At 47.3% G+C, this 16,329-nt stretch overlaps 1 protein-coding gene and 1 non-coding gene across 2 annotated transcripts; one reads left to right on the top strand and one right to left on the bottom strand.

Annotated features, from left to right (window-relative positions):
• Positions 1-334: 334 nt before the first annotated feature.
• LOC128123587 (small nucleolar RNA U13) lies at positions 335-439 on the bottom strand. Its single transcript, XR_008222758.1, has one exon. It is a non-coding gene; the product is annotated as a small nucleolar RNA U13 (small nucleolar RNA).
• A 7,790-nt stretch (positions 440-8,229) lies between these two features.
• On the top strand, positions 8,230-16,002 carry Lypd8 (LY6/PLAUR domain containing 8). Its single transcript, XM_052755922.1, has 6 exons — positions 8,230-8,284; positions 8,623-8,736; positions 10,310-10,468; positions 11,100-11,105; positions 12,306-12,434; positions 15,767-16,002. The coding sequence occupies exons 1-6, from the start codon at positions 8,230-8,232 to the stop codon at positions 16,000-16,002; spliced, it is 699 nt and encodes a 232-aa protein (XP_052611882.1).
• The last annotated feature ends 327 nt before the right edge of the window (positions 16,003-16,329 follow it).

Here is a 16,329-nt window from a genome sequence, read left to right as displayed (position 1 = left end):
CCTCGGTTGGTCATGCTGATGGTGTTTTATAAATAATTATTCACGGCTGTTTATACAGCATTCTTGTGAAAAGGGCACTCAGGTCATTTGCCTGGTTTTGGCTGGATTACTTTTTCAGCTGTTGACTATTTTAGTTCCTGTGTATACTTTCTCAGATGAACAAATTACACGTCTTTCCCTGTGTAAACTGTCTTCTCATTCTTCCTTTTCTTTGCTGACTAGACACTTTCCAGTTTGAAATAATTCCATTAGCCAATGTTTTATTTTTTGTCTTTATTTTCTTCTTTTACTTTTATTTATTTATTTTTACTTTCTTTTCTTTTTTTTTTTTCTACATCAGACTGGTATTGTTCCGATGTGCTGACAAGGTTTGTGGGAGACACATGCCACTCAACGGTGTGAACATCCAAGCACCATGCTTATGCACCAAAGAAAGGATCCCCCATGTCAATTTTTTGCTTTTGTTTCCTGTGCTTTTGAAGTTTGTCATACCTTGGGTAGGAGAGGTGGCTCTGCAGGTAAAGGTTCTTGCTTCCTGAGTTTCATTCCTGGGACCCACGTGATAGAAGGAGAGACCTGACGGCTGTCCTCTGACCTACACACACACACACACACACACACACACACACACACACACACACACACACACACACACACGATACATAAATGCAGTAAGAAGTTGCCTTTGCTAATGTCCTGGAGCTACCATTGGTAGCTTTGAGTTGAGTGGAGACAAGGCCTCCTTTCATTGTCTATGGATATCCAGCTTTCCTATCACTACTTACTGAAGAGATCATCCCTTCTCCAATACATATTTTGGCAATTGATCAGTTTTCAGGGGTAGATGCATGGGTTATTTCTAAGGTTTCAGTCATGCTCTATTGATCTATATGTTGATGTTTATACTAGTGGTATTTTGGTTTTTATAGCTTTGCCCTAAGTTTTAAAATCAAATGCTCTGATTCTTCCAGACTTTGTTTCTGCCCAAGACTTATTTGGCTCTTTGGAGTCTGTTAGGCCTGAATATGAATGTTAGTATTATCTTCTCGAGCTCTGGGAAGTCCCATTGGTATTTTGATGGGACTACATTTTGCATCACATCTGGAGTTGTTTTGAATCATGGCATTTTACCACTATCAGTTCCTCCAACTCAGGATCACCCATTCCTTGGACTTTCTTTTAGTTTCTTTCATTGGTATTTCATAGTTGTATTATAGGGGTCTGGATTAGTTACTTTCTTCACTACTGTGACAAATGTCTGACAAAAGCCACTTAAGAGGTAAAGGTTCTCTTTTGGCTCACCGTTCAAGGGTACAGTCCATCATAATGGGACAGTCATGCTGGCAGGGACTTGGAATGTCTCAGAAGAAAATGGATCACAGGACTATATGGAAGACATGAAGCTTCTAGAAGAAAGTATAGGGGGACTGCTTCAAGTATCAGCAGGGGTGGTCAGGAAGCAGAAGGAGAGAGAGGGAGAGAGAAGGAGAGAGAGGGAAAGAGAGGATGACAGAGGGAGAGAGAGGGAAGGAGGGAGGGAGGGAGGGAGAGAGAGGGACGGAGGGAGGGAGGGAGGGAAGGAGGGAGGGAGAGAGAGAGAGGGACAGAGGGAGGGAGGGAGGGAGGGAAGGAGGGAGGGAGGGAGAGAGAGAGAGAGAGAGAGAGAAAGAGAGAGAGAGAGAGAGAGAGAGAGAGAGAGAGAGAGAGAGAGGGTGCCACCCACATTTAGGGTTGACTTTCGCACCTTAGTTAACTCAGTCTATAAACTCCCTCACTGATATGCCCAGAGGCCTGCCTATTAGGTGATTCTAGAACCTGTCAAGTTGACAGCCAATATCAACCATCACAGAGTTCTTTACTCACTTGGTAAACTTTATCCTTAAGTATATTATCAATTTTTTTGGTGACATATGAATACAATTTTTTAAATTTTCTTCTGTGTATGCTTATTATTGGTGTGTAAAGATGCCAATTCTAAAACACACCATTTTATGGAGAAGGAAATTGTAACCTTGAATGGAACATTGACTCACAGACCATAAATTGCTCTAGTATGTTGCAAGCACCTCAGATACTCTTCGCCCATAATCTAAAGTGCTTATGAGGAGGGAGAACATAGAATATTATAATGAGCTCAGGAGGAAGGTGTGAGCACAGCCCTGTAAATTCTCCATAAACTGGTTTCTTTTGTGAACCAGTAATCTTGTAGTAAACTTGGTTCAATTCCTTAAGCAAGACACATTGTTCCAAAGCCAACAAGACTTTTTGGGCCCATCTTGCCTTTCTAACTCCTTCCCTGGTTTCTTCTCAGCTCTCAGAAGGGTCTTCCTTGCTGGAATTCTGTGTGTCTGCGGAGTGGGCCCTGTTACTTCCTGGGTTTGCCCCATTTTAATTCTATGACGACACTGTAATTTGCATTGATCTGTACATGTCTGTATGCTTGTAGCTGTTTTCATTAGATTTTTAAAAAGCTAGGGAGGGCAGGGAATTGATTTGTCTTCTTCGGCTTTCTGTTAGTGCCTTGTTGAATAAGTGAGTAAATTTGAAACTTGGTGGTGGGAATGTGTGGGGAATAAAATAAAGGTTAATGGTTAGAGAAAGGGAAGGAAGGAGGGAGCTGCCACCTCTGAAATGCAAACTTTTATTTATGCGTATGTGTGTGTCTGTGTGGGTGTATGGCATATGTGTGCAGGAGCCCAAAGAGGCCAGAAGAGGCTGTCAAATCCCTTGGGGCTGGGGGTGGCTGTGAGCTAGCCTAACATGGGTGCTGGGATCTGGGCCTTCTGAAAGATCAGTGTGTGCTCATAATAGCCGAGCCATCAGTCCGACAGTCTTGTTCACAGGTTTTGATTATACTGAGATTTTCCAGCGATGGTTGGCTGATTTGCTCCCAGACGCATGCTCACCAGAAAGGGCTCCGTTGGTGGGTTTGCCTGGGTCACTGACAGCACTGTGAAAATTTCCTCGGGCCAGCCTTACAGTCTTCTATGTCTTGTGCAAAGATCATCACATGTTTCTTTCTTTACCTTTTGTTTGTTTGTTTTGCTTTTGATACTACTTTATTTTATTTGAAGGGCTGGTGCAAAGGACAAGACATCAGTGAGCATTTTGGCACAGCTTATAGAAATGATAAAGATAACTCCCAAATCTCTTGATCTTTACAACCAATCAGATATTGCAGCTTCTGTTTTCCTCTCAGGTGAAGAACTGGAGATTCAAATAGTGTGCAAGCTTCTAAGCTTGCTTGACTGGTAGATGGCAGGGTGTACTCTGAGGCTTGCCTTTACTCAGATCATTATACTGTGTGGCCTTGGGTGTCCCTCCAGTGTGAGCTCATGGCTACAGAGCTAGCCACTGCTCCTGTGGCCCCTATGACCTGTATGTATGTATGCCAGTGCTACCTGAACTACATGGGATGCAGGGAAAACTGGCTTAAGGTTTAGAGGAAAGACCTCTTTGGGTCTCAGTTTCCTCATCTGTCCAAGGAAATGTGGTACCCATCTGTACTATTCAGGACATCAAAGGCACTAAACCCAGGGTGGTGATGAGTAGTACAGAACTGCCCATCTGAATCTAGGGGTTGCCTTCAATGTTGACACCGATGAGGGAGCATGGTCAGGATCATCTGTGTAACTCCAAAGGCTCAACCCCCCTCCAACATTCCTGATGGATGGCCTTGGAGAACATGGTGGAATGACATGTGAGTTTCAGGAGCAATAACCAGCAGCTCTTTTATTAGGGCTATTGCTGGGATTTCACACAGTGAGCTCAGACGGTGAACAAGGTTAATAAGTAACTTATGTGACATGAGGAACAAAGTCTGGATTCAGACCATATCTTTTTGGTTGCTTTTGTCTCTCTAGCCTGGGTATCTGAGCCTCGTGAGGAGACTTGGCTTCGGTCAGTCTAGTTTTCCTGAACCCATCTTCATTCTAATACTGGATGAGGCTTCCCAGGACTGTCAAACAAATTCATGGGCATTTCAAGTTCCTCCATGTGCAGTTGGGGTAGCTACATGCTTGGGACTTTTCATCTGCCCTCATCCCTGATCATTCTCCTGTATCCACCACCCCATCTCCTGCACCCTGCTAGCTAATTTTGTTGCATAAGTGGGAGTGTGGCTGGAAACAACAGGATTCTGTGAGACAGGGGACTGCTTTCGTTCAGGGAACCTCCCTCATCAAACAGCCGGAAGGAGGGTGGGGCAGAGAGAAGAAGACTGGCCAGAGTCTCCGCTTAGAAACTAGACTCAGGTTGTGCCTTCTCTGCTAGATGATTCTGATGCTTCTACTTAAAGATCAGTCCTACACTTCCGTTTGGTTGATGCATTGACCCTGGTCTTTTCGTCTATTTTGCATGTTTATCATATTTGCTTGTGTTCTGACTTCCTCTCTAGAGAACAGCAGAGTAAAGGTCACAGGCCCTCCCAAATGCCTAGAGCCAGCTTGACATATGGAGGGTGCTTTGGGAGTGTCTAGGGAAGTGTGTGTGTGTGTATGTGTGTGTGTGTGTGTGTGTGTGTGTGTGTGTGTGTGTGTGTGTGTGTATGCATTATGTTGGTAGGACAACAGAAAGATGAGGAGAGCCACAGTATCACACGAAGGGGTGGGAGGGGTCTCAGTGCACCTGACCTGGGCTCTAGTCAATGCTGGCTGCACAGACTGATCACAGGAAGCTGCCCTGGTTGTCAGAGGAGGCAGTAATCCCTGATGGGGGCCCTGACCCCTGTGTAGAGCTGCTGTGGGCAAGTTTCCCTTCACGGCCCACCCATCATCCCATGCAGCTGCACAATGAGTTTAGCTTTGTCTTGCCTGGACGACTCCGAAACTTAACCAGGTGAAGCCATTTGCCAGAGAGACTTGAGCCTCATTTCAGAGGGGCGTGGTCCTCCTGTGATCTATCTGGCTCTGCCCAATGACCTGCCATGGGCAAGCCTGTTACATCTTTTATCTGTAGCTGGGGTCCTCATCTATAAATGGGGGTTTTGCCAGACCAGGGAGTGGACTGTTTTTTATCAAGCTACTACTGCAGAATACTATTTCCAGGCCACGGAAGTGAGTCAGTGCACTATGGCAGACACTGGAAGATGCCAGGAACACACTGTGTCCCCTCATACACTGTGGGAAAGGCAGGTACTTCCAATTCCTGCAGGTCTCAGAGAGAACACCACCTACATAAGGACCAAGGGTTAAGTAGCCTAGTCACTATGGTTGGGCAGGGCACTGTCTAATAGCCCTAAGCTGGGGACTGGCTAACAAAGAGGCCCCTCCCCAGAAGGCAACTGGACTTTTGGAGCATACGACCTGCTATATAAGGCCTCTCCCACACCTGCTCCAACACATTGCCAGGATCCACCTTCCTCGGGACAGTGTCCCTGACTGGACCCAGAAGGTGAGGGGCCTGTGAGGCTGGAGCCTGATCCTGGGAGAAGCTGAATCCTGTGGTGTGGAATTGGGGCAACTCAGGCCTGCTCTGGCTAGCGTTCGGGATGTTCTTGAGGTTCTTGTCTGCCAATGCCACCCACTGCTGCCCTGTTCTCAGGATGGGCAGGCTGGAGTAGAGGTTGAGGCCGGGGGGTGTGTTTGCTTGGCATTCTGTTGCTCGTGTGGCACTGTGTCTCTGAGCTCTGGCTTCCCTGGCAGATGTCAGCAACTGTGGCTGCATGCTGCCAGGCTGCTGAAAGATCTAATAGCAGATTGTTGCAAGTCAGGGAGGAGACTAGAGATGTAGCTCAGCTGGTAGAGAGCTCGCCTAAGAAGCAGGAAGTGCTGGGTTCGATCCCTAGTGCCTCATAACCTGGGTATGGTGGCACATGTCTGTCATCCCAGCCCTCAGAAGGCAGAGGCAGGAGGACTGGAAGTTAGAGGTCATCCTTGACTAGTTTTGAGGCTAGCCTGGGCTACATGAGACCTTGTTTTTTTTGGCAAAAAGAAGTGATTAACAGGCCTCGTGTCCCACCTCAGGATCATCTCTGCCTGTCCGCTGTCTACTAGCCAGGTCCTGACTTCTCTGCATCTGAGAATAAGACTCACCATCAGGCTGCTGGGAGCTGAGGTGATCTGTGGAGTGAATGTCCTTCTGTGATAGCTTTCCCTCCAACATTTCTCTCCCTCCCTTCTTCCTTCACAGTAACAATTTTCTAGAAGTCTTTCCAAGCAGTTGGGGTTCCTGGAGAGGTGTCTCGTTATGGAGGAATACACAGTTGAGTGCAGAGCCCGTGTGTCTTATACCCTACACAGGGCATACTTGATTTGCCCTGTGGGTTTCTAAACCATGTGGCCACTGGGAAAGCATATGGGTTCTTTGTCCCTTGACTGGGGTAGTTTCCCTTCTTTTTTACTAGTCCCTAGTAAGTCAACCAGGAGGCCATGCAGCTGTGTGTGCTGTGTGGTGGGATGTGTGCTTGATCTGTGGTACGGGGTGGAGCAGGAAGAGGGATGTTCTCCCTGAGAAAAGGTCAGCTCTGCTTCAGTCTGTGACAGCTGTCACGGGGCAGCCAAGCTTCAGAGCGGGAAGCACCTGGAGTGTGTCCTGCTTTGGGCCTACTGGTGAGCCTGGCTGCTTCTGCTTCTGCCAGAAGTTGCATGTCTGTGGAGTGGAGACACCAGCCTGTCTTGAGGCAGCACTATTCACTGGGGCTCCACAGGACATAAGTGTTCTGTCTGCCATGGTTAGGAGTAGCTGCTCAGCACATGTGGCTGCTGACCATCTGAACAGTGGTCCCTGTGCTGAGGGACAGATGTGTCACTACCTGCCGTGACTGAGCTCACCCAAGGAGCCCCATTTGGCTACAGCTGCCATAAATAAGGTTATGATCAAGCAGGCTCTGTGCAAATGTTTGCTTCCTGTGCTCCATTGCTACTCAGGCAAAGAGAAACTCCTTGAGTTATGACTTAGGATCCTAACGAATGTGGCAAAAACCTACAAGAAAGATCTAATTCAGATGATTTGCAGGTAAGGAATGCCAGGTACTGAGAAATCGGTGCCACTTTAATCTAACTCAGGAGCTTTGATGTGTTCAGGCCCTGGCTTCTGAGGTGTGTCACATGAGCTGGATGGCCAAACGGAGTGGGAGTGAAGGGTCGGCATCGTATCCCAGCTCTGACACCTCTCAGGAGTGAGATCTTGATTTTGAGCGCATCATTTCTCCCTTCTAGGGCTCAATTTTGTCCAGGTGCTAAGACATTATTCAAATTAGTGCATGTAAAGGGCTTGGAGCAGAGCAGGGGCTCACGGGTAATGCATAGGAGGCGGCAGCAAAGCCCCTGAGCATCAAAGTGAATGGAGGAAACCCCAGCAGGGAGAGTAGACATTGTACTCTGGAGGGGTGGGGGTGGGGGACACAGATCCTGTGGCAGGGGAGTTGAGGGAACTACAGAACCTGAGGGAGGAGAGAAGAACACAAAACCCAAGGCCACTCTTTTTTGTTTGTTTTGTTTTTGGAGACAAGGTTTCTCTGTGTAGCTTTGCGCCTTTTCCTGGAACTCGCTTTGTAGACCAGGCTGGCCTCGAACTCACAGAGATCCGCCTGCCTCTGCCTCCCGAGTGCTGGGATTAAAGGTGTGCGCCACCACCACCTTGCTGGGCCACTCTTTTTATCTGGGACTTTGTTAGGATTTGGATCTCAAATATGCCACAAAAGCCCATGGCCTGGTCATCAGCCTGCAGCTCTATAGTGAGATGCTGGAACATTTAGGAGGGTAGCTTGGGAGAACGAAGTCAGCTCATAGAGGGAGACATGGGGACACTTTCCTCTTTCCTTGTTGTTCCCTAGCTGCCATTAGGTGAACAAACCTCCTTCATCATGAACTTCCACTTAAGGGAACTTAAAGGGTCAAAATGACTGGCACCTTCGAATCCATGAGCCACAATTAATGAATCTTCTTTTTCTTGTAAATTGTTATCTCAGGTATTTTATCATAGTGACAGAAATCTGACAGACACATACCTTGGCCCCAGCAGACCTGGAAATTGGTCTGTCTGCCCATTTGCACCTAAACTTAACCTTGAATCAGGACAGGACAGATAAGAGTCACAGTTCTGTCCACCCATGCAGGGCTGATTTTTCTCCCCCAGAAACAAGGACAGACCCAGTAGTAAGCATGTTTCGATGTTTTTAAAACACTTTTGATGGTAGGCACCCCTCCAAGATTCCGGGCTGCCCTCTTTGTGTCTTTCTAGGTTTGAGGCTCTGTGGCCCCATCCTTGGGAGAAGTCAGGCCCAGCATCATGAAAGGCATCCTCGTCGCAGGCGTCTTTGTGGCATTTGCCATCACAGTTATAGGTGAGAGAAGCCCCCTTTTGGATAAAGTCTTCTTTTCCACCCCGTCAGAACGTCCTTGCTCTTGGTATCTTGGTACCCACCACCTGGCCTGGTGTGTTGTGTGAGATCCTTCAGAGAGACCACTCTGCTGTTGGCCAGGGTTGTTGGCTCTTCCTTTTGGGGAATGGAGAATAATGGGGAGAAACTAATGGGCATAGCTCCATGTCACAGCATCCGTTTGGGGATCTTTAGAGAACAGTTGGGCATCTATCCCCTCTGTTCTTTCTTCCTGGGGTGGGTGTGGTGCTCCTGTGAATGTCTGCTGGTTGTTGACTTCCGTGAATCCTTTGTCCTCTCAGACTCCCTGAGTTGTAGACAGTGTTACTCACCCATTGAGAGCTGCAGCAATGAAGTCACTCAGTGTGACGAAGGGTCCTTAAGTTGTGTGGAATCCTTGGTCAATTCCACTCTAGGTAAGTGGGGCTGCCTCCATCTCTGGGACTTGTGGCGCGGGGGGGAGGGGGGGGAGCTAAAGAGGGTGGGCACAAGAAGGACCCCTGAGCTGGGGCCGGGCTGTGCAGTGAGACTAGTGGGTTATGAAGACAACTCCCCTGTGACTGAGGTGAGCAGGAGCTACATGGCCGTACAGGTACAGACTCAAACAAGAGGATAAGCCCTGTGATGACTTGGAAATCAATCCCACTGATTAAAACCTCACTGTAGATACATTTTTTTTTTTTTTTTTGTAGATGTAAACAGCAAGAGCAACTCAGAGCTAAATGAGAGGCAAACATTTTGCCCGGGCCATGTGCTTTTTCAGTCATCTTGTCTCTCACCCTCCTGGCTCCTTTCTCTTCTAGATCAAATATCTTTTCCTTGGTGAACTCCTCCCCAGGCATTCTGACTGACAGGAACCTCCGGGGCACTTAGAGTTCTTTTTTTTTTATTTTATAATTTAATTTAATTTTACATATCAGCCACAGATTCCCTTGTTCTCCCCCCTCCCAAGCCCTCCCCATCTTTCCCCCAGCCCACCCCCCATTCCCATCTCCTCCAGGGAAAGACTCCCCTGAGGATTGAGTTCAACCTGGTAGATTCAGTCCAGGCAGGTCCAGTCCCCTCCTCCCAGGCTGAGCCAAGCGACCCTGCATAAGCCCCAGGTTTCAGAAGCCCACAGAAATCCACAAAGATAAAACCTCACAATAGACCACTGGCAATGGTCGAGAGACAGCCCGAACTGACCTACTCTGGTGATGGGATGGCCAAACACCCTAATTGTCGTGCTAGACTTCTTTCATGTATAAAAGTGGGAAGGACAACAAACTGACATCTAAACTGTGACCTTGGTCAACAAGGGCCTCAGGAGATGGGTCAATCATTAAAATGCTTGACACACCAACATGAGGACCTGAGCTTGTCCCTCAGCATCTGAGGAAAAAGGCCAGGCATGGCATGCATGCCTGTAATCTCAGCACCGTGGCCTCCAAGACAAGATGATTCCTGGAACTTGCCAGTCTAAAATTTGTGAGGTCCAGATCAGCTCAAGACACTTTATCAAAAAACAAGTCGGAGAGCCATTGAGAAAGCCAGTGCTGATCTTCAATGCTGGGATTACGATTATACGCCAACATGGCCAGCTAAATGTACTTAACTTTTTGGTGTTTTTTTTTTTTTTTTTTGTTTTTTTTTTGTGGTGCTGGGGATTACAACCAGGGCTTTGTATGTGCCAGATAGGCACTCTACCACAGAGCCACACTCCCAGTCCCTTAATTTATTTTGATCAATCCACATTTAATGTAACAGCCACATTAGATAGATACAGCCAAGTGCAGACCCTTCTAACACCTGGTAACTACGCCCGTGGTCAAATCATTCCCTTATGCAACCCTGCTCAGATTGTCTGACCTTGAGTAATTTGGGCGTCCACACCAGTCTCTTCCAAGCTGTGCTGAGCAGAGGTTCAAGTCAACTGTCCCTGTATGAAGCACTGCTTCCTCACCCTGGAGCCTCTCCAGGCACTAACAGTCTGTGTTTGCCTTGATGTAGGAGGGTCCCACTATTTGTACCAGAACAGATCCTGCTCAGCAAATAATTGCACCGAGGGCAGCACCCAAGTGGCCTTCACAGTGCACGTGTTTGATGACCAAAGATTCCATTTTGAAAGCCAGTGCTGCCAAGCAGAGGCATGCAACGACACCAGCCATGGTTTGTACTGGGTCCAACAGCCTGTCCTGTGTCACACCTCCATGCTCCACCCTTGATTTTCTGTCTGGTTTGCTTGGCTGGGGGTGGATGTCTCAAGTCTGTGCACTTCAGTACACAGCTGGATGACATTAGCATCTGACTTATAGCAGTCCCACAAGAAACATGTGAGATGCTCAGCCATCCCAATACCATGCTTTCCTCTTCTACAGTGAAAACAGGGATCTCATGGTTCGTTTGTGTGGCCAGTGAAGCGAGTGCTCACTAGTCATTCTTAAACTTTGTGATCTCAGGGCCTCAACTAAGAGTTTCTTTTAGACAATGTTTCCTGTGGTCAAGGCTCACCTCAAACTTGCTATGGAGCCAAGGATGTCCTTCACTCAGTCCTCCTGCCTCTGCTTTCTGAGTGTTGGGATCAAAGGTGTGTGCCACCGCACCTGGCAACATTCTAAGTCTCAGAACAAGTGAAGACTCCCCAAATCTTTTGTTTATATGATCTCTACCTGCTAACACAAGGTTGGGAATTAAAGCTAAGCAAATTCACAAATCTTAATTCATTTACTCAAAAGCAAAAGTATTTAGCCAGGCATGGTGGCACATGCCTTTAAATCCTAGAACTTTGAGGTAGAGGAAGAGACAGGTGGATCTCTATTAGTTCGAGGCCAGCCTGGGCTACATAGTGAGATGCTGTCTCAGAAACCAAAAACAAATAAAAAGTTATGCATATTAATACTAATAGAGTTTTACATAGAAATAACTTCCAAAAACATTTAATGAAATGAATGGTATTGTTCCATATATATGTATATATGTACATATATGTATACATATTAAAGATTTATTTATTTTTATTTTATGTGTGTGTGCTTGCATGTATGTGTACCATGCATGTGCAATGCCCACAGAGGCCAGAAGAGGGCATCAGATCCTCTGGAACTGGAGTTATAGAGGATTGTGATCTGCCACATGGTGGCTGGGAACCGAACCTGGGAATCGAGCCTGTGCTCTTAATTGCTGAGCCATCTCTCTAGCACCACACCCTCAAATATATATATATATATATTATATATTTTAAAGATTTATTTATTTATTATGGATACAGTGTTCTGTCTACATGCATGCTTGCAGGCCAGAAGAGGGCACCAGATCTCATTATAGATGGTTGTGAGCCACCATGTGGTTGCTGGGTATTGAACTCAGGACCTCTGGAAGAGCAGCCAGTGCTCTTAACCGCTGAGCCATCTCTCCAGCCCATCAAATATACATTTTGATAGAGTGTTTTAACTTCTGGTTTAGTAGGAAGCTGGGATCTCATATTTGCTTGTGTATTTAGTCTGTTTCAGTCTCACTCATTATGTGGGGCTTCTGGAAAATTTTGCTGCAAGCACACAAGGCAATAGGAGAAAAAGGAGCAGATAACACCTTGATGTTGTATAAAAATGGTTTTAGCCTCTTGGAATCCCTGCAGGGCCTCAGGGACCCAGGAGCTCCTGACCACAATTTGAGAGGTCGTCAAAGAGAAGTAATGTTAATCAGATACCTGTTGGCTAATACTTCAAACAGCTGGCTGGTGTTGGCATTGGTTACAGCTTGGATTCTTTCCTTTCTTGCTCCTGTCTACCCCAGGGCACTGTGGACTACCATTCTTGCAGACTGGCTGCCCCATAAGGGTGGCCTCAGGGGTTGTACATGGGAAACCTTTGGACAAAGCACATGTCTTTGGGGCTAGATCTGAGGTTCCCTGATCGCAGACTCTCCAGCCACTTCTCTGCTTGCCTGTCCCCTCTTCCCCAGGGGAGTGTGAGAACATGATTCTAAGCAATGGCTTTCCTTTACCCAGGAACACAGGTTCTCACCAACACCCAGTGCTCTGCTTGCTATAGCTACAACACAACAACCTGCCAGGAGAAAACCCGGCAGTGTTTCCAAGGAGAACGATGTGTTCACATCACTGCTGAGTTTGTAAATGGTAAGTCTGGGACTTCAGTTCCTTAACGGGGCTGGAGCAGAAACACGTCGGGTCTTGATCCAAGTGCTGAGCTAAGAAGGGCAGAAGGGCAGAGGGGGAATTAGCTCAGGATGCCTTTCAGTTAGAGACTGCCAGAGAGTCTTCTGCTGGTTGCTACTTGCTACTTCTGCTCTTAGTCCAGGGCTACTTCTGGTTGCCTTTCTCCTACCCTCCTGTGGTTACTTATAAGGCTCACTTATCTGACTGCATGACCCTCTGGCACTTGCTTTGGTCCTAGGCTGCCATTGCTCTGTGTAGCTGTGTGGTCGCTATGCGAGTGTGTGGGTTCATGCGGGTCAGTGGAATGAAGACACAGAGACATCTTAAGAATGAATCTGGGCGGTGGTGGCGCATGCCTTTAATCCCAGCACTCGGGAGGCAGAGGCGGGAGGATCTCTGTGAGTTCGAGGTCAGCCTGATCTACAAAGCTAGTTCCAGGAAAGGTGCAAAACTACACAGAGAAACCCTATCTCAAAAAACCAAAAAAAAAAAAAAAACCAAAAAACAAAAAAACGCAAAAAAGAATGAATCTAGCCTTTCATGGCTGCAGGGGGGTCCAGCCTGGAAGGACTGAAGCACTAACCCTTTGCCTAGGGCATATTTATTTACTCTTTTTTACAGTTTAGATAGTTAATTTCTGTACCTTCCAAGCAACCCAAAAGGAGCTCCCAGAGACCAAATGCCAGGTGCAAATTACTTGAATTATCAGGTACCTCGGGTTTTCCGGGTTTCCTGGACCAAGTTTTGCATAGGCCTTTGATCCTTGGGGGACTCTCTGATCCTTGACTCTCAAATAAGATTCACATAGGGCGATAAGAGAAACAAAAGGTAAGAGAAACAAAAGGTGTGGTTAAACAAAGGAAGGATTAGGGCTAGGTGCTGCTCTCTGGAGTCAAGCCAGGAGCTCAGCAGAAATGCCGCCACAGCTCTGTAAGTGTGATAGGTGTGACTTACTTGTTTTTATACCTATATATACACGTTTCTTCTACATCTTGAGAGGTGTTGGCTTGGGGCAGCTAGGGCCATCCGGTTATTTCTTTTTTCCTACAGAAGTAAGCTGACAGTGGCCCTCATTTTGTCAGAGTATCCACCCTGCCTGATGGCAGCATGCAGAACACATTTGCTCCTTGCTAATGGAACAGCCCTGGGGCCTCTGCTGCTTGTAGCTCTGTCCTTATTTTCCCAGGACAAAGTAGACCTTGGCTGGTCCACTGTGGTGGGAAGTGGGGGTGGGTGGGTGGGAGGAGGGTAGTGATGCAAGGCTAGGGCCTTCTCAGCAGTCAGGTCTGGAAGTGAATATGTAGTGTCCTCCTACACTACACTGGGGAGAACCAGTGTGTCCATCCTGGCTAAGGGAACCTTGGGAATGTGGTCTAGTGACTTCTAAGTAGGAAAAAAAGAGGTATCAACCAAAAATGAATAACCAGCCTGTCTCAGCTAATACACAGCTCAGACTAAAAGGGTTTAAGGCCTGCACCCAAATACAAATTTCATCTCAATTTTTTTTGCCTAACATCAACTTCAAAGCTTACCTATAATCCCGGAGTTTCCAGTGGATCCAAGCACCTTCTCTTTTAGGTGAAATTAGAGACATAGATATTTCCCTTCTCTGAGTTAGAGACATAGATATTTCCCACATACCCTTGCTGCCTGGGTCAAGTGTAATTGTCATCACTGTCAAAGTGCTCACCACAGCGGTAAGCCTACATACACACGCACTCATCATCCAAGTCCGCAGTTTACCTCAGGGTTCACTCCTGAGAGTCCATTCCAGCAGGACGGTGTCACATAGAGGAGGCCTTCTGCCCTGAAAGCCTTCTGGGTTCCACCTGCTCAGGCTTTTCTTCTTCCCCACAAGACTCTGGCAACCACTGGTCTTTTACACTTCCTCTACACATTTTCTTATTCCGGAATATCCGCTCTCTCTCCCTCTCCCTTTCTGAGTCTCTCTGCGTTTCTCTATCTCTCTTTCTACTCTATCACCTAATGGAGGATATACAATGTATGCAAAACATACATTGTACCACTTTGGGAATGGTTGAGGTGCCCACACTGGCCTGGTTTTTAATTCTAAAATTGTGCTTGAAGGCAGCAAAAGGCCTTCTCTGCTCATCTCATCCCCGTGTCTCCTGGTGGTGTCATCTCATTGACACCGAAAGCCAGTCAGGCCACAAATGGACCCTTGCTTGCTTGCTTTGTCCAACGTCACTTTTAAAATCCCATTGAGGTGTACAAGCACTTCCTGACTCAGGTTAGTTCAACTCTCAGCGCTGATACCTGGGATGAAGCAAGAGCAATCTTTTCTTCCTGGGGTCTGAGGTCTCTTTCACACTATGCTCTGACAGCACCAAGTTCCTTCACACCCTCAGGTCCCTTCAGTCCTCTGGGAGCTCCCTGCTTCCCAGGGATGCTCGAGTTGCAGCTGTCAGACCCATAGGGGCACAACCACTCAGAAGTAGCTGCTATTATAACTACATCTTTGAAAGTGCCGTGGACCTTTTTTCTACAACGGGAATCAGAAACTGTTTAAATAGACAGAGCTTTGAGTCAAGACAGAGATGTTGAGCATTTCCTGTACACTTTCTGTTGACTTTTCTTTTTTTTTCTCAAGGAAAACTCAGGCAGGGAGAAGTCAGATCCAGAGGAGTGAGATGTGAAAGAAAATGGGGCGGGAGTGGGTGGGTGGGTGGAGCCCAGGGTGCCCACTGATTTATTCCTTTCTGAATGGAGAGTTGAAAGAAAGAACGGGCCCTGAGCCTGTTAACCACACTTGCCCTTTTCTTCTTTTCCCCCTCCCCTTTCTCTCCCTGTTCCTTCTTTTCCCATTCCCTCCTCTCTGTGTTTTTCTTGATTGAGTCTTGCCATGTAGCTGAGGGTAGCCTTGAACTCAGGATCTTCCTGCTCCAGTCTCCTAAGCACTGGGCTTGCAGGGCTGCACCATCACACCCAGTTTGTTTCTGGCGTTTCACCTGACAACTCCACAGGAACACAAGAGATGGGGCATCCAAGATACAGCTCCCACCTTTTCTTTAGGCCTGGGTTTGCAGCCCACCTTTCACAGCCTCAGTTGCTTTTGGGGTTGGGTGAGGAGGGGTCTGGCCTCTGACCTCCATAGTTCCTGTACTGCTGCTACTGTCTGGTACTCTTAATTCTGGACTTCTTCCTTAAGGTGGCTTTCAGAGCCAGAGGGGCTGTTGTATGCTGCTCAACTGCTTGCAGATAAATAACTGTGTGGGCTGGGGCTTGGCCGGTAGGGTTGTCTAGAGTTCTGACTGTCTCCTGTGCATCTTCAGGCACTGAACGGAACACGGTGGAGCTGAAAGGCTGTTCCGATATCAGCGAGTCTACTTGTGAAACCCTGGCTCCTGGGAACACAACAGTGGGAGAATTCTTTTTCCAGAGCGTTAAATGCGAAAATGCTACCATAATTCCAGTCACCACCAACACCCCTCCAGCCAGCACAGGCGTCAAAACTTCCTTCACCTCCTCTGTCTTTGGCAGCCTCCTGCTTCTGAAGCTGCTGTTCTGAGGTCCCTGGGCTCTGCCCCACCCAGTGTCCCATGGGTGTTAACACCCTTTCTGTTCACATTCCTTCCAGTTTTATTGCTCAGTGGGCTGGAAGTCACAGGACTCCAGGCAATGCTAGCAGCTACATTATGTCCTTTATTAAAGTGTTGTTTGACTTCTAGACAGCCTGTCCTGATGTGTTTGGGGCTGGGTGTGGTTCAAGTCACTGCCCACCCCTTCTCATCTCGGGTGGAGGTAGGTGGGTCTTTGCTTTGGAGGTAGGAGCTTATTTGCCTCAGGACTCAAAGATGTCCCCTCTCCTGGTCCATCTTGCTTCTGAGAAGCTGAA

The sequence above is a fragment of the Peromyscus californicus genome, unplaced genomic scaffold, assembly GCF_007827085.1.
Source record: "Peromyscus californicus insignis strain IS unplaced genomic scaffold, ASM782708v3 Scaffold_3__1_contigs__length_106647218, whole genome shotgun sequence".
Taxonomy (NCBI): domain Eukaryota; kingdom Metazoa; phylum Chordata; class Mammalia; order Rodentia; family Cricetidae; genus Peromyscus; species Peromyscus californicus.
The sequence above is the reverse complement of the archived record's forward strand: the minus strand, read 5'-3'. Positions and strand labels throughout refer to the sequence as shown.